Raw genomic sequence first — 26,453 nt, 5'->3', positions numbered from 1 at the left:
CTTGTAAAAGGTCAGTGTCATCAATCCAAGAGCTGTCTGTAGACCACAATATGCCACTATTTTAAGATGAATTGAGGATACACAAGCAATGCTCATACACAGAAGTACTCTTCAAAATATACATGTTGATGAAAAGGTTCTCAATAGTTTACGATTAGTGCATCGTGTCTGCAAAAAAAGGTCATCTGGAAGCATGTCACCTGGAATTTCTAGCCTTTGACATTCAACGTTAATGTGTGGTTATGCAATTTCTTCACAGGCATTTTCTGTATGGAAACAGTGCTCAATCAGTACTAAACTGCTAACTACTTCATTAAGGTCAATATTATAAAGAGTACTTGTCTCTGCACATTTCCAATGTATCATCAATTCTTCTCAAAAAGCAATATGTGTAAAACAATCTATTTCAATTCAAACAACTGTGTGAATCTTTTACCTGTTGAAATGCAAGTAGCAGTAAAGATTGTTGGCAGCCTACAATCATGAAAAAGTAATCAATAGCAAAGGATTAACCAATAGGAACAGGTCCAGCCGGGTGGTGACAAAACCATCATGAAAACAGGCATTATGAAATAGATAGCACTGGCATTAAAAGAGTCATCCAGAAATGTGCGGTTTGGAAAAGTAGCACTGTGAAATAAAAACAGTCTTTAAAAAAGATCATTCTGAAATACAACCTGCCATAATAATAAAATGATGACACTGTAGTTCATAATACTTTGATAACTTTCACCACTCGTTATCAAGAAACTAGGCCTTAATTTGAGAAGTCTTGATATCCCTGAGTCACTATGAAAATATCTGTTCAAGTGAACAAAAATGTAAATTTTAAACCATTATGTGCAAATGTATGTGTATTTCTAACAAAACAGTCAGAGTTTTCACCTGCTCTGGTTGTGACATGTGGAATAGAAACAAAGTGTTAAACTAATCATGCATTGTAATACACCTTCCAAACCATTTTACCCTTTTATTTCCATTTAATCTGAGATTTTCTCAAAACGTAATGGTGCTCAAACAACATCTAGCATACAATGATGGTGGGTCTCCATTTATCGAGAATGAATTTGAAAATTGTTAAAGAAGGACATTATCATGCTACTGATCAGTAGTGAGGGTTCAAAAGTCTTAAGAGATTAATCTGTAACTTTACGATGTAGATTAAGTAATGGATGTTCTATTTTTTTTCCCCAAAACACTTATTAATTGAACATTTTACAAGTGAGTATAAAGTGTATCTCAGTCAACCCTACCTCTGAGATCACTTATCAAAAAACACCACAAGTCATTTAAAAACCAATCGACTGACAGTTCTTTCATTGTATGGCATTGTTCATGTACCTCAAATGGGATGAAATAAAGTTGGAACAACGAATATGAAGCAAACATGATATAATTTAAGATCAACAGGAAAGAAATATCAAACACACTGCCAACGAAAATCACACTTTTTTTAAAGAACAGCCTGTTCTTCTTTTAGACAACATCAGAGTTTTATTGTTTACTAATGTACATGGCAGCATTTGTAACAGTGAGAAAAAGCAAAAGTGGGATAAAACAGTTGAAAGAATAAGGTTGGCACATCACAACCTAACATGATGACACCATTTACAAATTATTTATATTTATATATAATTTATATAATCTGATTTTTCCACAATTCTTACATGAATGTGCGCAAAACAATTTATGTATTTTAAATGCCCATACTTCTTGTACTGTGCAGGGTGTATTTCTTTTTCAGACACATAAGAACAACCTGAACCATTCAATTAGAAACTGATAAGAAGAAAAATATGTAAAATGTTAGTAATGATGGTTTACGTAACCTCCAGACAAACCTAGTGTACACCATCTCCTCTTTAAGATTTACCACATTTCCAAACTCTATTCTTTCTTCCTGATCTTCACTGGGCAATTGGTACGCTTGCTCTAACAGACATGTTGCACAGATTAAATACACAACTATCACAGCACAACATGGCTGAGGTGAAAATATAATACTACTCAATGATTTATGGAAAAAGAAAAGGAGCATTTTCCATATACCCATTCTGCTGGTTTGGCTATGTGCTAAGTTGTATTGTTCTTCAGTTGCCACCTGGGGGTTCATTACAAGTGTCAACGGGTATGTATGAAGGGGCTACCTGCTAAAACACAAGAGCCATGCACCATCAAACTCTCTATTCTTGCCTTCTAACACATTGCTAAAATGGCCCAGATGAAGGCATTGTGGATGGAGGCTTTGAAACTGTATCCATAAACAGTCCTTGGTAACTGCTAATCACTTGAATTTTTAATGCACAGAATCTTCACAGCAGGTGTAAATTAGGCTTCAAAAGGCATGGAGTACAAGTGGGTATCAGCTACAACCAAATGAAGTAACTTAAATGAACTGTAAAAGCTAGGTTTGTGGGATGGTGATTGGAGACAATCAACCAACGTTCAGTCGATATTCTTCTGAATAAATTTCATTTATTGCAGGCATACTATCTCTCCCCAAAACCACCAACTCCTACTTTCTATGCTTATCTTTATTTCATTTAATTTCCTTCCATAACCAATTACAAAATAGAAAATGTCTCTTTCAAAGTAAAGCTAGTTTTAACCTTAGGACAATCTTTTTAACATTCAAAGAACAGAGAACATAATCATCTTACAAATTTGTAATTATTAACAGTCTAAATTATTTAAAATAACTTAAACATTTATCTATCTAATATAGACCTACAAATGCACTGCTGCATTTCCTTATGAACAAGGTATCATCTAGTTATACAAAAATCTTAGCATTATAAAATTTGAAAGAACTGTCATGACATGAATTCAATGTGCTCTTTCTGGTGACTTTTCTCTGTCGCTGGAGCTGACGCAGTGGGTTGCCAGTTATGTATTGGATTGGGGAGCAGGATTTAATATACAGTAATCCCTCCTCCATCGCGGGGGTTGCGTTCCAGAGCCACCCGCGAAATAGGAAAATCCGCGAAGTAGAAACCATATGTTTATATGGTTATTTTTAGAATGTCATGCTTGGGTCACAGATTTGCGCAGAAACACAGGAGGTTGTAGAGAGACAGGAACGTTATTCAAACACTGCAAACAAACATTTGTCTCTTTTTCAAAAGTTTAAACTGTGCTCCATGACAAGACAGAGATGACAGTTCTGTCTCACAATTAAAAGAATGCAAACATATCTTCCTTTTCAAAGGAGTGCAAAGCAAGCAGTCAAAAAAAAAATCAATACGGCTTTTTGGCTTTTAAGTATGCGAAGCACCGCCGGTACAAAGCTGTTGAAGGCGGCAGCTCACACCCCCTCTGTCAGGAGCAGGAAGACAGAGAGAGAGAGATAGAGAGAGATAGCGAGAGACAGATAAAAAAAATCAATACGTGCCCTTTGAGCTTTTAAGTATGCGAAGCTCCGTGCAGCATGTCCTTCAGGAAGCAGCTGCACACGGCCCCCCTGCTCACACCCCCCTACGTCAGCGCAAGAGAGAGAGAGAGAGAAAGAAAAGTAAGTTGGGTAGCTTCTCAGCCATCTGCCAATAGCCTCCCTTGTATGAAATCAACTGGGCAAACCAACTGAGGAAGCATGTACCAGAAATTAAAAGACCTATTGTCCGCAGAAACCCGCGAAGCAGCGAAAAATCCGCGATATATATTTAAATATGCTTACATATAAAATCCGCGATGGAGTGAAGCCGCGAAAGGCGAAGCGCGATATAGCGAGGGATCACTGTACTGCTTTAGTTACAATGAATTTTTGGAAAAAGTTGCAAATTAATGATTAATCCTTAGACAGAGGTTATGGTGTTCTTAGTGCTACAATGCTTTCAGGAAACTCATCCAAAATGAGGCATTATCATATTTTACAAATTTTTAATATATTCATGAAAATTCTGAATCCTTGTTTCGGAACAGGGAATGAAATTGATGCACTTAAAATAACAGGATCACAAAGCAAATTCAAAATCATTAAATTTTCCTATGTATAATCAATCACATTAGGCTTTTGAAAATGTAGGAGACTGTTGACAAAATATATTTTGTTCTTTAATTCTTTAACGTACCTAATGTTTTTTCTATTAGCATTTTTAATCTTCAATAAACATTCATCCATCCCCATGACTGGATGTAGTCTGTAATCCTTCTTTTTACATTTACAGTTTTGTGTATTTTATTTTTAACAAAAATATATCAACTATTAGCTGTTTGATATTCTAATGTAAAGCTTATGAAATTTGTTTTCTGATTCTGATTTCCATTTCAAATGACCCATCTGAATAAAAGTAATATGAAAATGTAATGCTAACATTGAAGCAAATGAAATTATGTGATGTGGCAAATTAAAAATTGTGCATTATTTTAAAGGAAATATGAACAAATCTAAAATATTACACAAAGATAATCTCATTTAGTTTTCAACTTTCAACTTAGTTTACAATAAGATTACTGAATTTTCTTCAGAGCAAATGCATATAATTTTTATTTATTGTTAATAGTGTCATGTAGACAAATGACTTTTCACCTAGTCTATTTCAATGTGTTTTTAACATTCAATATAGTCTTCATATGATTTGACTAAAACTAAATATTGATAATGAATTTCAATTATAATGGTGCAGTAAAAACAATCCTATACCTAATCCATTTACTATATTATGGCTAACATGATGATTAAGGAGATCATAGCTGAGTACAATTCTAAGAACACATACCGCAGACAAAGACCTGCACTCATAAGTAATAAAGCTATTAGATGAATTGACTGACAAATATTTCATTATTATAGCAAAGCAAATTCAAATATATTCATCAATGCAAGTCCAATGCAATGCTAAAAAGCCAACTTACCCTTGCATCTGTCACTTTGAACTCTCTGAGAATGTACTGAGGCATATTGTACTCCGCCATGGGGTCCACTACGAAGTACTGATACCTGGCCGATCTCTCTGCAGGCCAATATTGGTGGCATTTTTCCTTTATTACATAAACAAAAAAAATGAAATTGGTCGTATAGCATAACTCCACAGTTTTATTTAGAAAAGAAAAAATTGGATATCTCCCAATCCATTTCAGTAGTAATGTCATATTATTTAAATCAGTTATAATTTATGGTTAGGCTTAGATGAAATATTTAAAATTTACATAAGAAATACATTTCATGCTAATTAAATTGTATGTTCATGAAGGTTAGAAAACTATTTGTTAATTAGAATGACTTTAATTTTCCAGATAGGTAATCAGACAAAATCTACCTATGAAAGTCGATGAACCTTAGAGATGTACAACTGTAACCATAGCATTCATCAATATAGTTCTAATCTGCTCAATCCAGTATGGGGTATGAAACCAAGCAAAAGGCAGACATTAACAAGGCACCACTCCACCAGTGGGTATTCTCATTTATACTGTAACAATTCACCAGTCAAGCTAACACACATTTCTTTGTGAAGGAAAAACAAACGAATGCAGACAAAGGAAGAATGTGTAGGCTGCTTCACATCAACAGCAACTGGGATGGTGCTGTAAGACACACACAAACTAACTGTCGTTAGTTTAGTTTACTTGTTTATATAAATCAATCAGATTAATTAATTTGGATGAATTTACAGTTAACATATTTGCATTTACAAAAAACATACGCTTTTACATTTTTTCAATATATTAAATCCATGTAAACTATAACCTTCTGAGTCAGATTTGAGGTAATATATATGTTTGCACAGTAACACATTTCATTGCATATTTTTAAAACAGTGAGTTCTTTGGATTGTTTTTGAAGCATAATAGTGTACTTGTTATGTTACTTTCATTTGTTTGAACAATATAATGTTTTGTTTCCAAATAAAAGGAATTAAAAAAATACCACAAGTTAAAGGGAACTGTTACAGTTACACCTAAATACTGTACACCACCAAAGGGAGCAGAGTGTAATGCTTACCGAGGTTACAATTTAATTATCAAAATAATTGCTACTGTCCTCTCAAGGAAAATTGTGCAAATAAGGTACAATGGAAATTACTGTATCTATTACACAATACAATCAGCACTTTATATCTAACTCTTACCCGCCCCATCTCTCTGAGCTTTGTGAGCATGACAACAATTGTAGAATTGTGTTCCCAAAGCATTCTCCAGAAGTCTTCTGTAGTCTCTGCTAAGGGTCCCTGTGTGGCAATGTAGGCTTTCTGCTGTCTATATTGAGATAAGTGAGAGAACAGTGAAAAAAATCAATACCTCGAAGCACTTACTTCACCAACTTTTGAAGAATATACAAACAGAAAACATCATTAAAATAACCTTTTTGAAACATATAAAAAACTTATAGCATCTATATGCAAAAGGCAGCATTAACTTTGTGATAGTACGTGTATACTTTATATACTGTAGCTTTATTATACAGTTTGTGTAACGATAAACACAGGTTTGCAATGTATTATTATAAAAGCTATACAATGCATTTACAATACATGATCATTTCTGGCTCACCTAACTAATTGTTATCTATATACAGTAATTATATAAATGATAAATGTAGCTCTGTTAAATAACTTTGTAATGACATATTGTATATGACTAAACAGAAAATCCGTCAGATAGTAAAAAAAGAAAACAGTTTAACAGTCTACACTAAAAATTTTTTTCAATGTTAATACTGCACAATTACTGTACAGAAGAAGACACCAAAACCATTCCTAGATTTGAAAAAAAAACCAAAATGTTTTGAAATAGAAATTAAAATAATACACCTACCTATATCCATCAATAAAACTGGCATTTATATAGTCTGAGCCTTCCACTCCACGAATTGGCTGTAGGCATACTCTTGTGGATTCATATGGCATTATATTAACAAGGCGATTTTTAAATTTGTTACATGGAAGATTGGCACTGATGAATCGTGATGTATGAGCTTTAGTGTTAGCTAAACGCTGTAGGGGAGAGATAAAGAACATTTCGTTAAATCACACCCGAGCATACTTGCTTGCATATCTACACTTTATGCAAAGCATTTCATGCAAGATAAACATGACAGTCACTAATAAAGGAGTTGGTAGAAGCCAAGGGAGATTATAGATTTCTATGCAGGTACCGTACTTCACAATCCAAAACAATTTATATTTTTTGCTTGCAGTAGAAGGAAAATGATACCAATAAATTGTTGCTGCTCTGCTATGTCAGTTTTGCTAGGAAAATAATGTTATAATAGGACACAATGACAAGCACGTGCAGCCATGCTCGCACACATTGCCGCAAAGCAAAGCAAAATAAGAAAATCAAGGTCAACACACCAAATACATTTCTGTCAGGAAATAAAGCCTAATTTTTTTTCATATCAGTGCCATAAAATCAACATCTTAGCTACATGACTGCTAGGCAGGTCAAAAAATATAACATATTTAGAATTGTGCACTAATTTACATATAAATATACAGCTGCAGCAATGTAAAAATTTCAAGTAATAACCGGTTCCGACTCTTGCAAGAAAAGCACAGAAATGGATACAATTAGCCATTTAAACATGCACACCCCCTTCTACTTAGGCTTATTTTCATAATTGTGAAGTACTGGTACTTGACTTCCTCTTGCAAGGGGTTAATGACACAGAAAATTGTGCATCTTACTGTCCAAGGATTACTGCATAATTTCTTGTCATTAAGACAAAAGGATCTAAGAATGCTAAAGGTAATGATGAAGTATGTGCCACTGGGTCTTATTACTTGATTCAGAAGGAATGTGCCACAAGACCCCGAAAAGAGATCTTACATCATTATGTTCATGACATGACTTGCAAAATGAATCGTTTTTTAGTTACACTCATTATTATTCTCCAACAGGATATGACTGGAAATGATCAAATATAACCTAGTGAGAAGTATGAGAGCCATTGCAGCTGTTTTCCCACACTCTCATAATTCTACAAGTATGCATTGTATGAACATTCTAGACTCCCAACATCCTGAGCAAGACAAATTCGATGCTTAGTTTTCTGTTACAATTGCCATACGGCCTACAGTAGGCTTTTTTGTATTCCACATTGTACCTAATTATTAAGCAAACAGAAGATGACAATACCTTAAATTCCAGTTCCATCCCAGTTACATTCTCCCCGGATTCTATCTGGGTCAGTTTTTGAATGTATGCATATAGATTTCTGGCTGGCACTTCTGTTGTTCCACAAGTTACTGCTTCCAGCAGTGCATCATGGATAAAGATATATTGGTCCTCCGTCTGAACCATGTAATTCCTCTGGGCTCTCATTAGAGTAACATGGCCATAAATGTCTACAGTCTTCTCATGTTTTATTCTCTCCAACATGGCATCTATTACAATAAAGCACCCAGTTCTTCCGACACCAGCACTAAAGAAGGAAAGAAAACAAGTAATTTTCAAATTGCTCAAATAAATAATGTGTATACTGCTTTGCTGTACGTAAATGCGTGAACTTCACTTTTTTCATCTATATTCTGATACGTCTTGCTTGCTTTGAGATACAATGTATATATTCTAATAGTGTTCTGAATCTCTCTGGTTCTTTTCAAGGCTACAGAATGGAATGACCAAAGATATGAAAATGTAGTTTCTTAGAAAAAATTAGAAAGCAAACGGCCACTGTCAGCGTGCATGTGCGGCAGTTCCTACTTAAGAAGCTAATCCATTGTGGATTGCAACAGCACAATGTCAGATTAATCCACACCAATCAACAGGCTAAGGTCATATGCTTTGACTGTTCCTGTCCACTGAGAGCAGCATAATAAAGACAAATAGAAAAATTATTTTTATCACTTGCAGTAATCTGTATATCTCAAATTTCTATTTCAAAAGGCACATTTTTTGTATCTCAGAAAGGGCATTTTTGGGATTATATTTTCAAAAAATAAAATTGTCAAACAGAGGGCTGCATGGTACAGTACTACCTAAAAGATCCAATGCAGTTTTGATGCCTGCATGCCTATATGTGTGACTTTCCTTGTCTTTGTGGGTTTTCTTCCCAGGCTTTGTTTAGACTCCATATCCCAAACATGTGTGCGATCGGTGTAATCTGGTCCGATGCAAGTGAAAGTGTGCACATACACTATATGCCCTGGTGTTTGCTACTCTGACACTACAATTAGTTACTTGTTTTGCCAACACCTTTATCCAAGGTGACGTAGAACATTTATGATACAACTGGTTACATATATTTTGTTTTCCCAGTTGGAGCACAGGTAGGTGAAGTGACCTGCTCATATGTGTCACAGTGTCAGTAGCGGGATTTGCATCCACAACCACAGGGCTTGATGTCCAAAGTCTTAAGCACTACACCACACTACCTCATCTCTTAATGTTTAATTGTATTTCAGCTTTATATTAATCAATCAGACATACATGCAATAGTCATATTGAAAGGACCTGATGTCATTTAGTTAAACACAATATGATTCCATTTTCATACCATAGTGGTGTGGTCACCCTTGAATACCAAACAGGTAATTTAGTTGGTATTAGGCAGTAGTAAATTAAACACAGCTTGAAAGGCAACACTGAATGAGAAGGCACAGAGGAACTGGATATATATAATGAAATTTATTAATGAAGTGTTGGGAAAATGTTGTGAATGGCATAGCAAGGTGGTATTTTATGCTGAGGTGTTGTCCATGGTACTGAAAACAGTGACCCCACTTTCTTTGATGTTCAACTGTTGTAATAATTGATGGTAAAACGGCTCTCACTTAGTCAACCTTCTGTTACTACTATAAAGTGGAAAATTTGTCTTCATCAAAATTTCACTAGTCTATTTCATAAACACTTCTCTGCCAACACCACAATGAAAATAAACTCCTCCTGAGGCCATACTCTTTGCAACATTGTTCTTTCTTATTCATGTTTAGCAGAGTGCTATTATTTAACTCTTTTGGTAAATTTATGGAAATTTGTGTTAAATGTATCCCTGGATGTTTTTTTAAATAACTAATTATATATCAGATATGGTACAAATCTTTTAATTCTAGCTCCACATCATATATATGAGACTATGGTTACTATGTAAATATGTATACACATTCACACACAACCTGTAGATGAGCAATCAGTGACTAGAGGGGTCATACATATGGCCACTAATGGACGGCTTCTTAAACCCATGTAATGATACTGGGATTGCAGATCCCATGCTTGTCTGAGTATTTAACAGTAAGGTACTGAACTGATGGATACTTGTGTCGGTCACAGTTATTGAACCAAGAAACCACTGCAAGAAAAGGCATCATTACTGATACTGACAGATACAAATGTTGCATTATTACCAATAGTATGTGTGCTTTGACTTTTATTCAAACAAACATGAAAAGCAAGTGCAAAGTATTTTGATAAAAATACATTTGATATTATATAAGACATTTTGATGTATTTGTTTCCACCTTCTAAATTACTGTTCTTTATTCAGTACATTTCTTTCTTTAAACAACAAACTTTTATGTGTATAATTACATGTCTTCTATTACACTGTGGCTTTATAAACTATACAACATTCAGTATTGGCTGTGTGGGTGCATAGAAAGAAAACAATTCTATTCAAAAGCCACACACCAATGTTAGGAACTTTTGCTTTTATTCAAGTTTACACAATTGAGATCAAATTTTTCCTTTTTAGTAAAATATATCTTCAATTTAGATTTAGAATTTTTAACTTCAAGTGATACCATACAGCAGCATTTTCCCCACTATTTACAGTTAAACAATGAAATGCTACATTTTATACTTTATACCACAGTCTTCTTTATTTTACACAATAATGTATTTCATGTCCTAAATAGAAAGCAGCACTTTCAATGAGCACTACTGATTGACTCTTACATTCTTAATCTTTTTTTTCTCTTTAATCTAGCACAGAGATTGATTCTTAAGACAAAATGGGTTATCCAAACCATTAGGCAAACATGCCCACTAGTTACGTAGCCTTCAAGCATTATTCTTTCTTCAGTCGCAACATTTGTTTTTAATTTATAAAAATCATGACCGAGTTGCTCCCTTAAGCTAAAATTTGCTTAATGTCCCGTGATGTGATATAAGCGTGCAAGAATAAAATTAAGATATCAGTACATACGGGAGCCATTTTAGGCTACAAATCATCATATGGTTATGTTTAAAGTTTGGCACTAACTGATTAATATGTTACTATTTTATCAAGGGCCTGGATTTGATACTTCAGTGATCTTGGCGCACCAGAATGTTGTAATTGCTATGTTTTCATGCTTCATTTATTTTGAGGTAGCTACAACAAAAAAAAATTGTAATCTCTTAAAATATTCATTGAGTATGACATTTTTAAAACTTCACCAACATTATAAATTTATTATAATTCTATTGATTCCTCATTTACAGTGTATACATGTTACACTTGTACTGTTTTATGAGTTAACATTAAGACAAAAAAGTGCATTAACACAGAGTAAGCTGATATGTCTTTAATATGAATAATCTGTAATAATGTAATTTCATTGAAGCAGATGTTTTAGAAAATTTACTACATGAATACTGTTAACTGAATTCTAATTTTAAATTTACAGAGAAAATTAAATGTAAATAAACATTTTTTTGACCATGAAGCAAAAATAATCTAGCATCATAAAATATATTTTATACCCATAGAATTAAATCTTTTATTACAGACTGCTGATTTGATTTGGATTATTACTTCTGTGTCAAGGCAAGACAAAAATACCTGTAAAATGCTGTATACGGTAACAGCTGTTGAATAAATGATTTATGTTAACAATAACATAGTGTCATGACTGACTTCATGAAGTGATTGGGACAATCTATACATCTTTTGTTGGGTTTTGACACCCAATTTTATTTTGTGATTCCAAATGTCCCGAGAAAGGTTATTTTTAATGTTATCCTGCAATATCAGTTGTTTTTTCTTGTGGGTGCTACGATTTTCAAGCAAAGGGATTCATGGTTGCCATGAAGGTATGTCACAGAATCCTTTGGGGCTTGTGCTGCATGTGACATCATCAATATAACTATATAAAGCTCAGCTAGTACATTGTATTGCATCTAGATAAAACTGTTATCTCTAGCAATTGTTTCTTTTGTGTATTACTAGTTAAAATGACTTATTTTCTAAATTCTGGACTTTGATTCTTGTTTAGCACCTTGGTTTGATTAAAGATCCCTGTTTATGATCCTAGCATGGTCTTAAGATTGTAGCAGCATGAAATCTCCAAAGTGGCATTAGGTCTACAAAATATAATTGCTATACAGGCCCAAATCCTAATCAGCCTGCCCAGATAAGCTATACTCTAGAGCACCCTCAGTTCCTACTTTACTGGCTGGCTCTGGCCTACACCAAGCCAAATGGTGTTTAGCTTCAAAAATTCAAAAATCTATAATTAATGTTCACGTAATATAAGTGAGAAAGTAACTATGAGATGTGTTTTATAGATGGAAAATAGGACTCACACAGCAGACCCCTTTGTCATGTGACTGACAACAGGAACTATAACGGTAAATGTAACTATGCAAAATGGTTACATATTACAGGAACAGAATGCATAAACAAACTGTGAATTGGCATATCTGATGATTAAGTTTATGTGAAAAATTGTGAAAAATCTATAGACTGTCACATAACAAAATTGTGCAAATAGCTGGGGTGAGTTTCAGGGTACATCACCATTGACATTTCAGTGGACAACTGGTGCGTGATAAATACATTATTACTGAATACTCTTCTTAAGAATTCAGACTATATTGATAAGTTTGTGTATCTTATACAGGCACAATATTCACTCCATGTATTCAAAACAGCATGCTAAGAGAAAGCAAGGAAATACAACTTCATCTGAATGTTTTTTCCGTGTTATTGTCTAAACTATAAACTCAAACAACCGTGTTTTACAACTTTATTGCTTTAACAATTTAAAACAAGCCAGACTGTAACTCTGAGGATAGTTTGTAAGGGGTCACCTTTTGGAATGACTGAGACATGGCACCCAGACAGACACACTGACACGTATCCTTTTATTAAGGTGGGAGAGGTGAATTTATTCCATGAATACTGTTAAATGGAGGGGTTTCTTTTGTCTTTTTTATCAACTTGTCACTTTTTTTTTACTATGACTGTGTCGATATGTAATCAATGAGACTGATATCTGATTTACTGCTTGTTCATCACAACAAGTGTTTAGGTATATAAATGTTTACAATTTATGTACTATATTTTCAAGTTTGTTACATCAATTTTAATTCCTTATCATTGCAATTATTGTTAGTTTCTAGGTGTATATTTTACGTATGACCATTATAAACATTCCTTTTTATTTTGTGTTATACGGCACCTTAATTTAATGGAGTCACTATGTAAATATGTAAAAAAAATATTAAAAATTCTGCAATGACTCTGAAGAGGAGTGAATGGGTTCACTAATGGGTAGACAGATGACAGGCAGTGTGGTGAAGCATCAGACACATTATAGACATTAAACTAATTAATCACTAGCCAGCGCTGCTGCTTCACTCCTCACATTCAGCCGACTGTGGCTCTGAGCAAGCCACCAGACCTGACAGTGGTGCAGCTGTAAAAAGTACACGATAACTGCAAAGTATTTTGACCTCATAAAGGTATATTGGGAAATGTGTTAGTGGATAAAAGCATTAAGAACATGCTAAAAAGGGTGGATGTAAATGGTTAAAACCACCACAATGTTTTTACTATGAATGTGTTTATTTTTTAATATAAAGCACTAGACAGTCTTGGACAGAAATGCTCCCAAAATTCATTTTTTCATAATAATAAATTTATTTTCATATTTCCTGCAGGTGGCCATGCTCTTTTAAAATTAACTTCAGAACAACAGCTGGTTATGAAAAGGTAATAATAATGGATTTAATATTAAACACAGCTGTAAGCATCATATTTTTTTTTCTCAGGCAAAAACACCCTGAAAGCTAGCCACAAATAAATAAATAAATAAATATGAATAAAAAATAATAAAGGGAACACTTAAATGAACCACAAAAACATATGGTCAAACAAGTAGTTTATATAACTGTGCTCTTTTATATCAGACAAAAATGATAGCAAATTGTAACTCTACATATTGATTTTTTTAACACAGTTTAAATGCATGACATTATTCAAGCACCACTTATTAAAGTTTAAATAAAGTTTAACTGTTTTTTTTCACCTACTATTGAGCAGATACAACCACACCACTGTAAATGTGGAGGGCCTAAATTCATTTCATGCAAGTATTTTAGTCTGTGATGCAGGAGTATTTTTGATAAACTCTGCTCTAAAATCTTTATTGAAAACAGACAAAAGTATTCTAGTGTGTGACTGGTCACACTGTAAGAGCAATGTCAGTATTTGTCCACAAAAGGGTCACCATGGTTCTCAACATGAATGGTTCAAACACTGCTGGTCTTTATTTGAAGTGTTGTGAAGCTTGAAGCTTCTGGTAATTTTTCTAAATGTGATAATGCTACAGAACAACATTAAAATGTTACATTTAAAAGGATAACAAATCAAACAGATCCATTAAATTTCAAATAAAATTAGGTATAAAGGAAGATAGAGTGATATATAATCATCGTGCGGATTCAGTTTGTGACATTTCTCTTTAAACTGTTAAAACACACTGAAACAGTATCTGTAGATGAGGAGAAAATATACCTACTATCACATACAGTAAATTGTTAGTCTGCTATTTATTGTGGAAAAAAGTACTGAACTGCCTTGAAAGCTTGCATATTGTAATCTGTTCAGTTAGCCAATAAAATGTGTCATTTGCTTCACTTCATATAGCCAGTTAGATTAAATCAAATTGAAGGTACATTCTGAGAGAACGGAAGTAGGCCTTGATGAACCTGATGTCACAGTAGAAAAACAGACCTGAACAACACCTGTGTCCCGGCCAGCTCTAGCCAAGCTGGGACCCTCGTTAACAGCCACAGTTTATAGCTGTGCCCTTCAACAACAATGGTTTTCTTATCACTGTCAAACTCCAACAGGACACAATGCTCTCACTCTGTCAGAACACAATGTGAAAAGAAATATCCATATTACTAACCGAGAATGCTAAACCGGATGGATGCAGGGACATCCGGCCATGGGCCGTAGCCGCAAAAAGACGTACTGCGCAGGCGCCCCAAGAAATAAGTGGCCGCGAGAGGCGGATGAGGGGCCGCGAGAGGCGGACAAGACCACAGAAAAAAGGAGTCAAAGAAATGAGGCACCAAGAGCACAGAAAAAAGGAAAAGGCACAGAAAAAAGTAGTCAAAAGCAGGCGCCGCACGAAACCCATTGCACACGAAACTAGCACACAAAAAAAAAGAAGACGCTCGCGCACAACAGCAAGGCACCCCCCACCCTACAAGCAACGGACGGGACACACACAAAGAGGGGGATTCAACAAGCCCCTGGAACACAAAACGAAAGAAGACGCTTGCGCAACAACAATCCTCACCCACCCCCCCCCCCCCACCCCACATCAATAAGAAGTGACACCCAAAGCCACATATCTAAAGGAAACATCCATATTAAACATACGTCATCTCAACACCTTCACACTAGGCACCATAGGTGGATCTCCTTAAAATAAAGCACTATTAACCGTTCAACTGCAGAAAAGGCTCCATATTAACACTGAGTGCGATCCTCCTTATTACTTATCCATATTTCGCACGCTGAGGAACAAACAAGACATGAATACACGGTCACGGGTACAAAACGATTCGGATCGGATAACGGGACCCAACATACGAACACGAATGAAACAAGAAAATACACGGCGGCGCATACAACGCGCTTCAGAAATTCAGGGAGAAAAAATGTCTCGGATCAAAAAACGCAAAGCTCAAGTGACCCCGTTACAGAGACGTGCCCAAATGGACAGACACAATGAACGTAGACGCATACAGCGCGCGTCTCAAAGTGCTACATCGAAACAAGCACGATTTCAAAAGAAAGAGCTCGCGTCTCAGACATACAAAAAAGGGAGCGAAGAGACAGAATAAATGAACGCAGACGTGTACAACGTGCATATGACCTGCCACAAAACAAGCAAGTAAGACTCCAAAAGCAGAGAACTCAACTGACCGACATACAAAGCTTGATACAAACAATGCACAACGTAGACTGAAACAGACTTTTCGCAAAGCGGAGGCGAATCAATTAAAAGTCAAAAATAGCGCGTCACAAATAATGGACATGCAACAACGCGGCACTCAAACGCCACAAGCAAAACATGCCCATTGCAGACATCAACACCAGACACCTGCTAAACGATTACGCCAGTTGGCTGACAACGCCTTCAATAATGAGTCCACTATTGAGGAAAATTCATTGGGATTAATGAATGTCATTTGCAATCATTGTCATTCACTTAACTTCCCAGAAGAAACAACTGGCAATACAAATAATGAATTTACACGTTGTTGTCAAAAGGGCAGATTAGACTGCCTCCTTTACATTCATATCCTGAATATCTACAGAAGCTTCTAACTAACGATGTGCCTGAAAGTAAAAACTTTATGAACTGCATTAGATCCTACAATAGTTCATTTGCTTTTACATCTACCGGAGTACATATCAGGACACCAAAAGGCAATGGCCCATACTGCTTTCGCATATGTGATTAACACAACGCACTATATTATGTCCAAAAAATATTAATGTTAATCACATTAATAACCAGGTCATTTCATTACTTCCTGGAGAGACACGGCTCTTTCTAAGCTCTGACAAAGTTGACTCTTATGACGACAATGAACATCTGAATTTCCCCTTAGAATATTTGAACACTATTAACCCGGACGGATGACCACAACACAACCTTACCCTTAAAAACGGAACAATAATCATGCTATTAAGAAACCTTAACACTAAACAGGGTTTATGCAATGGCACACGTTTAGTCGTCAACACCATGACACACAATGTTATTCAAGCAACAGTTCTTACAGAATCACATGCTAACAATACTGTTCTCATTCCTAGAATTGACCTTATGAGTTCTGACCTAGAATTACCTTTTACATTGAAACGCCGACAGTTCCCCATTAAACCTGCATTTGCCATGACCATCAACAAATCACAAGGACAAACCATGGACAAGGTTGGCATCTACCTCTCTGAACCCGTTTTTGGACATGGACAACTTTATGTTGCCTTCTCACGTGTTCGACGTTCATCTGACGTTAAAGTTAAAGTTATAAATGATCCATGCCAAGGAAGACTCATTCAAAGACAAGACATCATCTTTACTACTAATGTTGTATACAAAGAAATATTCCAATAAAACATTACTCTATGCCAAACACTCTATTTTTTATTTATATAGGCATCATCCAAACCTACACACTATTCTATTTCTAATTCATACATCTCACTCTTTGTCATGCCCCAACGCCAGGGGTTGGCGAGTGAAGCGAGCAGGGGGCGGAGCCCCCTAGTAGAATATAGAACAGAGTATGACATGGAACTGAAAGACCTGAGAAGGAAAGAGGTTAAGCAAGATATCCAAAGTCTGATCAACTGAATGGAGGGTAAAACACCCAGTCAGAAATGGAAATCTTGCAGTAAATCCTTTCTAAATGTTTTGCTCTGGGCACCAGACAGCATTGATTACTGACGACCAAGTAGACATCCAGTGGTTTAGCCTCACTTACAATATAGTAGTTTAGAAGACACTTAAATGCTGAGATGGTACTGTCAATTGAGCCCTTATAAGGCAATCATGCATATACACCATTTCTAAAATTCACAATATTTAATATATGGAATGTATTCCATATAAGGACCTTTTAGAGATTTGCATACTAACACTACATTTACATCCATTGACAACTGTACCTAATAATATAACCTCTCATCACAACTTTCTTTTACTACATTCAAGTTAGAAACTTTTCCGAATTATACCTGGCAAACATCATTGTTGGTAAAAGATTGTGCCTCTAATTCTGTAACACCATTTGAAACAGCAATATTCAGTTACATTTTCAGAAAGGGAATAGAAGTCAGAACTAGATAAAAACACACAATCTATGTAAAATGTAGTCTAGCCCAAATTAAATTTGTACATCATTCTTTTTGACTTTTTCACATCTTTTGACTCAGACTATCCAAAATGAATTCAGGTCAGGGCTCTATTTTGAGCAATGTCATCAGTCACCTGCTTTCACTATGTCCCCTACTTAAACCCTATTAGAATCTTTCTATTTATCATACATTCTTGGGTTCACAATAATTCTTATTCCTCTAACAGCTTGTCTGGGGCAACACCCAATGGCACATTAATGTTTAATGAAAAGTCTGCTGTAATAACTTACTTAACATTAGATTGCTCAGCTGGAAGAATAGAAACCCGCCTACCATAAAAGCACTGGCAAAAGATGTCCTGTTTTATTTAGGAATAGAAAATGAAATTATGTTGGACAATTAAAACATTCTTTAGAATCTGGCAGGCCTTTATCAGTGTTGTCTCTGGTAAATTAACTTGTTCAACTATTGCTCATTTTTTATTTTTATTTTGTAGTCTAAATGATTACTTTTCTTTATCTTTTCCCTAGATGGATAGTGGTATTTGATCTAATTTCAATATAATTAATAATAATTAACAAAATACAATATAATTAATAATAATTAATAGAGCATAGCTTACTTCTTTTTCATGTATTAATTTCAATTATTAAAAAAAACATAAAAATCAATAACATTTTATTACAAATATGGACTATGTTTCTAGGTTTAAAGAAGAAAATATTTTTTAAAAATGTATGCCCTTCAAGAAGGCAGTCATTTCAAAATTATAATTTCAAAATTGGCTTCTTGACATGAAATGAAATGTTATGAATATAAAACAGATTAAATGTTAAATCAGGAAACAGTTTTTTAATTGATACAACACACTCCTATACTGGCAGTGGGAACAAATCTTGAGATGACTGGGAAATTATTATTTGCATAAAAAAGCAAACATATATGACACTATTTCGATTTTTGCAAAGATAATGACAATCTTTGATTTTACTCTGCATTCCACAGTGATTTAAATGCTTTCACTATGTGTCCAAAAATGTTTCGCCTTTCAAATTCTTTTCTCTATGAAAATCAACTTTATTTTAATTTTAAAAAAGATTAACATGTTTAGCACTTCAAATATAAGCTACAGGAAAAGATGAATTTGGTTGGATATATATCTGCAGCATTGGGAAGCAAAGAAAAGCACAGCAATTTTATGTCTTCTTTTATAAATTCCTTAGGAACAAATAAAAATTTCCCCTGTTAATTTAATAGTAATTAACAACTTACTGGAGGATTAGTGGATCATTGCTTTGTTAAAAGAACACTTAGGTTAAACAAAATCTAAAAAACAAACCTTGCAGTAAATATTATGAACCTTAAAGGAAATATTATAAGTACACCAGAAGTAATAAATAAATGTAAATGATAAGAAAATTAATTCTGTATTGGAGGCAGGTTTTTATTCGCAAATTACTCAGATTGCAAAATTTAGTATTTGGAAACTGGTTGATTGATAATTTAGTTTACCTGAGTATTACACACTCAATAAACGTTGTTGGGGTCAAATGCAGTGTACCATACTAACTGTGGCTCAAGACCACACTACTTAGTGTGGTAATAAGAGGAGACGAGGAGGTCTAAGTGCTGTTGCATAAACAGCGGAACAAGACCAGTACGAAGTTTAACTCATCTACAGCTAGACTTGTTTTTGGTTCATGTTTCACCTCAGTATGCTTAGCTGGCCGTCTGATTGCCTATTAATGTCTTGCCCATTCTCAATTAACAACATGCTGTTGCATACTCCTCTGACTACTGACTAAACTCTCCAAGGAAGACCACTCCTGGCTTGTTTTACTTTTATATGTAATATTCATAGAGTATAAACATATGCGCATGACACCCTGGGGCTTGTGGGGTTCTTAATCTGGTCTTACTGTAACTCATTTCAAATTTATGTACGTTACACAGAAGAGCTGTTACGTGTCGTTCATTATGAACCCAGCTTTTCCTAATAACCAAATTAATCCAATAGTTACCAAAAGAGCATAAAATACTTAGTCAACAGGTGGTTGCCGGCAATATTGATAACGAATGTCTCATCACAGTGCAAACTTCACAGTGGAGCACAAGCTCTATATAATAGATGTTTTTAGAAATCTGATGAAAGATCTGGACAACACTCACAAAAAAAACCCCATGATACGCCGAAAGAATGCATGCATTAGGTGAAATTGCTACTGTGTTTCTCCGAAAATAAGCCCTAGCATGATTTTCAGGCTGCTCTGTAATATAAGCCCTACCCCAAAAATAAGCCCTAGTCAAGATCGTCAGCTGAAAAGTAAGGCCAGGTTTATACTTCACGCGAAGCGATATGTGTGCCCGAAACATCCACAATATCTCTGAAAAAGAATGTTTAAAAATTACATCCATCAATTTGGGGATGCGTCCATTCTAGCAGCCTTGGTGCAAGACAGAAACAAAATCTCTGGACGGGGCATCAGCTCATCTAAAGGTGAACACAAGCAGATACATACACTAATGTCATTGTAGCTTCACCAAATCCCCAAACCTTCATGTCTTTGGATGGAAAACTGAGCACACTGCAGAAACCCACCAGAAAAACTTGCAAACTCCAGGCATGAATCACAAGGAACGTGACTCCCTACGAGACAGCAGCGCTACCGCTCTGCCAACATGCCACCCCATATGTGTAACTATTAGCAGTATTCATTATTTAAACAAAGTTAACGATTTATCTGTAATATGTAGCATACAGATTTTTAATGTATTTCATCATGAAAGTGATATCAAGTATAAATCTAAGAATTGTAAATGTGAAGAAAGCTGGAATATCATAAATGTAAGGTGTTCTGTGTGGTTATCTATTGCTGCTGTCAGGTCAGGAGGAAACCCCAGAAGCGCATAGAAGCCCCAGAAGTGCGTAGCGATTTAACAACTGGGTTGGTTTTAAGATGACACTTACAATGGTCTGCTTTAATGATAAAGTAAACTACGAGGTTAAAGAGGACATTTCGAGGCTAAAGCTGAAATTTTTACTTTAATCACAAAATAGACATTTTCATTATATCCTTATTTTTTTTCTCGGTGACTCAAATACGCCGCCATACATTCTGATGGTATTGTAAAGGTACAAAAAAAAAGACGGCACAGAAGATGGTATGTGAGACTTTTAAAATATATCGTGTCATAACTTTGGGGAAAATGCGACACTTGAATATAAAAGCACCACAAATGCATGTGTATGTCGGCATTTTGCTTCACCACATCGAACCATTCATCAAACATTTAAGCACACACATCAATCCTATAGGATCTTAAAAGCGGCTGATGTAGCATGAAATTCAGGCCGGAATACAGGGTTTGAACGTAGAGAGTTATGACAATATTCCAGAAGAAGATGACATGACTGTATTTGGATAAATGAATAAATATAAGACATCCCCTGAAAATAAGCCCTAGTGCATCTTTTGGAGCAAAAATGAATATAAAACTCTTGTCTTATTTTCAGGGAAACACGGTGGCATCTTTCAAAGCACACTTTCTGCACCAGCAGCCAAGCGATTTCTCAATTAGGGACGACTCTGTGTCTTTTTACTGAAGACTAATGGTTAAATGTATATTGGTTGGCATTTTTCAATTGCTTAAATTATGCATCATTCACATTTCCATGCATTGCTTGTCTTTTTATGTGTCACTGAGTTAAATGTATTTAATTCAGCATCATGCTATATTTCAGTCCAAATATAAATATAAAATACAGTTTCCATTTTTTTATGACATACCTGTGCTTTTTCATTTCTGATTTGTGCGGAATTGTTTCTGTAACATTATCCACCATACTAAGTCCATTAAACCTTCTCACTAGGTGGTCTAAGTTAACATCCAACTTTGTTTCTCTTCTCCAACTCACATATGCACCTGCATTTAATTTTAGTCTTGGTCCACTGCCTTTCCACAGCTCTGGGGCACACTGTAACTACGCTAAACCCAATAGTTAGTCTTGTTACTGTAAATATGTACTAAAACCAGATCAGACAGGATCATCCCAAGCTCATAGCAAACTGCCACTGACCCATTAAGTCTGAAGGTGGTGCTTTCATTACACAAATTGCTGCTGGCTATTAAAGCATGTTGAGGCTTTTCAGGCTGCAATATTAATTTATGATATTTTCCTAAAAGTACTTCCCAGATTTCACCATATTTAAAGATGTTTATGTTGTTTTCATGCATCAACATGAGTACTACACATCTTTTAAGAATGGTCTGCAATAAACATTAGAAATACAATACATTGTACATAGTAAGTTGTCAGTGATTTGTAACATAAAATGTTATTATTACTATAACATACATGTAACATTCTCAAATATGCTTAATCCCAATTAAGGGTTGCAGAAGGTAGGGACATCAGGAAGCAGCTCTGGATTGGCTACTAGTTAATCACAGGGGACACATTAACAAACACTTCCACACTCTAATGAACCAATCTGTAATTGCCAATTAACCTTACCCAAACAGGAGGAAATGTGGAATACCTGGAGAACAACTCACAATGACACAAGAAAAAGAAAAAAAAAACTTCTCTAAAATCAGCTTGTGTTCTCCATCATTTTTAGCGAAACTCAGTTGCTCCCTTTTGCTGTTGCTTTTTTCTGTGTGAATGAAGAGCAACAATAAAAAATTTAACACAAGATGTGACAGTCACAAAGATCATTGTGGCTTTGCAGCTACTTTTACATGCAAGAACATCTCTGAACATATTTGACGTAAATCTTGCATTGCCTTGATTATTTTCCTGTGAAGCTTTACCTCCCAGGTCGTATCTTTTCATCACAATTAAAGCAGTCCAACATAACAAGCTAACTATATTTTAGACATTTTACTAAGAAGTATGAAACAACACTCTATTTGTCTTGGCAAAGGAAAATTAGTATACTAAATCAAGCTCTTTATCCACATATTGGGCTAAATGGAGCTGGCTGGTCTATGGAAACAGCAGATGTGACCTTATTGAAGAAATCAGTTAAGGCAATTTCAAGAATATTAACTCTAAAGCAAACCTGTTTGAAGTAGGTTGAGATTCACAACCATAAAGAGTGGAACATTCCATTTTTAATACACTGAATACTCTGTAAGCAGTTTAATAAGACTGTAAAAACTACAGCTGTGGAAATATGATGGTTTAAAATAAAATTAAAATAATTAATTAGTAGGTCACTACAAATTAGCTAAACATACAGCAAGGTGAAAAGGATTGACTCAATGCCACCAAAACTGTGACAATAGTAATTGACTTTTTGTAAACAGTAGTTATATCCTTTTCTTCTAAAAACTAATGATGCAACATGTCAATTTGGTAGAATCCTTCAATTTTTTTGGCACAACTATCACAAACAATAGGACAATAATAACCACTTCCATAAATAAGAAGGCACGATAGCAGAAGAACTTTATATGCCAATTAAAGAAATTGGTAAGACTTTAGTTTAGGTACTGCAAATATGCATCTATTACACATTTACAGTTGTTTACACAAGACCTTAACAAAGGCTTCTTTTGGTGTTCATAACACAAAGCATCGGTAAAGTGGCTCTGTGTGGCATTTGATATGCTGGAAAAATTACTAATGAATATGAAGGGTTCACAATTCTTATACTGAAGTATCCAACATCAAGGGACAAATGTCTCACTTTAGTTACTTTAGACCGTCCCAAAGTGAAGTTATTTTAGAATACCATATTGCAGATGAATAACCTCTTTACTGATGCTTTGCAAGTGTTATGGTCACCAAAAGAAGCCTTTGTTAAAGTCTTGTTACATAAGAGTACATGAGTAACAGTTGCATCTTTGCAATAACTAAACTGAAGTGTTACCAACAAATTAAATATTTCCCATCCCATCCTAGTACAGTTCTACAAAGCCATAACTGAAAGTGTCATCACATTTTCCATTTTTGTCTGGTTTGGTTCAGTCATGGATTGCTACAAAAATTACGAAGTGTTTTGAGGTCTGCTGAGAAAATAACTGGCTAGGCTCTTCCATTTTTTGCAATCCTGTTTGAATCTAAAATGATGAATCATAAATCATGTCAAAGGGATCATCACTGACTCATCTCACCCAGATCATCAATTGTCTAAAAAAACTCCTCTCTGGTAAACACTTTAGGTCGATTAAACCTAAAACTACCAGACACCTAAACAATTCTGTTTTCTGAGCCTACTAGTATTTTAGCCTGTCTTGCTTGCTTACTGTATTTGTGTGTTCTTTCATATACTGTATGAAATGTGTGTGTGTATGCACACTAAACAGACATACGCTGTTTCTTTTTTGTTTTCATTTGCAAGTTTGTTATTTATGTTATATGTATGTGATGTTCTGTTCAGCTCAAAGGCTACCAAGTTAAATTCCTGTAACATTAAGTACTGGTGAATAAAACTGGTTCAGATTCTGATACTGATTATTATTATTGTTTCATCAAAAGAAATATTTCACTGATATTTAGAGACCAGATTGAGCTTTTATATTTTGATCATTTAGTGATTCTACTACAGCTAAACATTCTACTTTAAAATACTACATGAGCCTTTAGACACTGATTTAGACACAGTTTTATTGGTTCCATCATTTCTCACTTTCTGTGCTCAACACACTTAATGATAATAACCAAAAAAAAAGACAAAGAAAGCCATTTTTTACTCTGTTCATTCAATTTAATATGAAATACTATAATCAGACCACTAAAAATCTGATCATATAAAGAATGCAACAGTACAGATAACATTTTAATTAAAAAAAGTAGAATTCTAGGAAAAATAAGAGGCTTATCTTTGTTTTTAAGGTCTGCAGGCACCAGAAATGTGCTGTATTTCGATAAAATCAATCTTCTTGCATATGCTGAAAAATTCAAAAGCTCCTGAGAGCCTCTGTTTATTGCAAATGCATATAACTACAACACAGTTTCATTTAAAAGAACCGGGGACAAAGCAGAGTACATTGGCTGAAAAAATAAAAATCCAACAGAAGTAAATAGCAAGATGACCGACTGACTGATTAAGTTGTAATCTAATACTGTTTGCTTGGTTTAGTTATACAGTTTGAAGTGTAAAAGGATACGGTACAGGTATAAACTGGAGCAAATTTGCGTGTGTGTCCCCTAAAAATAAAGAACTTCCTTATTATTGTTTAAATTGTTTACTCAGGTGGTAAAATGTGTTGTAATTTGTATTTAAACTAAAGTTTTTGTTGAAAAAGCTAAGCCCCAGAAGTCTGTGCTCAAGGTCTGTTTTATATATGATTATTTAGGATATTAAATGCAGACATTGTGATATAGCTGATGAATCTCAGATATGTTATCCTGTAAATGGAATCTAATTTTAGTAAACAGTCATGTAGTAAGATTAAATCGGCAACAAGGGCAACAGCTGAACAAGATGGTGGATTTGGAACATTTGTTCACCTCCTGTAGGCCTTGATGTTGTTCACATCATATTCTTCTATTTCTTCCAATATTTGAGGAAGCCAGTTGAAAGAACAAAACTTGAAAGCATTTCTTAAATGTGGCATATATGTAGGCACTTTAAAATGTGACTCAGGAGCAATCTACTTTATAGAGATGTTACATATTATTTTCATGTTTCTATCCATATTTTAAAACCATTCTGAGTAAAGTAAAGAATTAACAATGATTGCCATTACAGTATTGGGCTTTACCATGTTAGTAACAAGGCAGCTGTAATAACATTGCAGACTTGGTTAACTTTTCACTTGGCCTGCATGTGGTATTTTAAATATTTCTGAACTTCTGAAAGACATGCAAATATGTTACGCAATTTTTATTATTTTCAGAAAGTGGCACTGCTCACTAATGGACAGTATCTCAAGTACTATTTTGAGCCCACAGTCTACTACTGATTATAACATTGCAAGAAATGGATGAACTAAATGACCTACAGTTCATAAATCTTTTTACTTTGTGAAGTTCAAAAGAAATTCAAACCATGTAAGGTTTCTTAGGCCTACAGGCTAAAACTCTTTGATAATGTTTGAGCTGTACTCTTTTTATCTAGTCTTGAGACTAATTATAATACTATAATTTTTGTGCTCAACTTGTCTGAATTTATTAATAACTTTGAGCTTTTTAATCACTCACATTGTATATACTTTTTTGGTTTCAAAAGTTGCCTTTGATAATGGCATCTGCTAAATAATTATAATAATAATAGTGCTTATTTAAACTCAAGCAAAGTTTACTCATTCTGACACTACACTTTGAAAATGTTCTAAATGAGAAACTTACTTAACTACAGATTATAATAGTATTTGTGAAGTCTTCAGAGGAGGAAAACATACTGCATAATTAGCAACTTTATTAAAATTTTCAGAAAGGCAATTTAATAAAAAGTAGTGAACATTGTCA

At 34.7% G+C, this 26,453-nt stretch overlaps 1 protein-coding gene across 24 annotated transcripts in view; it reads right to left on the bottom strand.

Annotated features, from left to right (window-relative positions):
• The window catches only part of LOC114654324 (receptor-type tyrosine-protein phosphatase delta), a 2,007,901-nt gene that overhangs the window by 17,346 nt on the left and 1,964,102 nt on the right, over positions 1–26,453 (bottom strand). For all 24 annotated transcript variants that reach the window (XM_051929989.1, XM_051929990.1, XM_051929988.1 and 21 more), the window contains 4 exons: positions 8,077–8,362; positions 6,754–6,932; positions 6,069–6,195; positions 4,852–4,977 (listed from right to left, as the gene is read on the bottom strand). In XM_051929989.1, the coding sequence (XP_051785949.1) occupies positions 4,852–4,977; positions 6,069–6,195; positions 6,754–6,932; positions 8,077–8,362 (718 nt within the window). The remainder of the gene's footprint in view (positions 1–4,851; positions 4,978–6,068; positions 6,196–6,753; positions 6,933–8,076; positions 8,363–26,453) is intronic.

This window comes from Erpetoichthys calabaricus, chromosome 7 (genome assembly GCF_900747795.2).
Source record: "Erpetoichthys calabaricus chromosome 7, fErpCal1.3, whole genome shotgun sequence".
NCBI lineage: Eukaryota > Metazoa > Chordata > Cladistia > Polypteriformes > Polypteridae > Erpetoichthys > Erpetoichthys calabaricus.
Note: the sequence above shows the minus strand (reverse complement) of the source record. Positions and strands in the feature narration are given on the sequence as shown.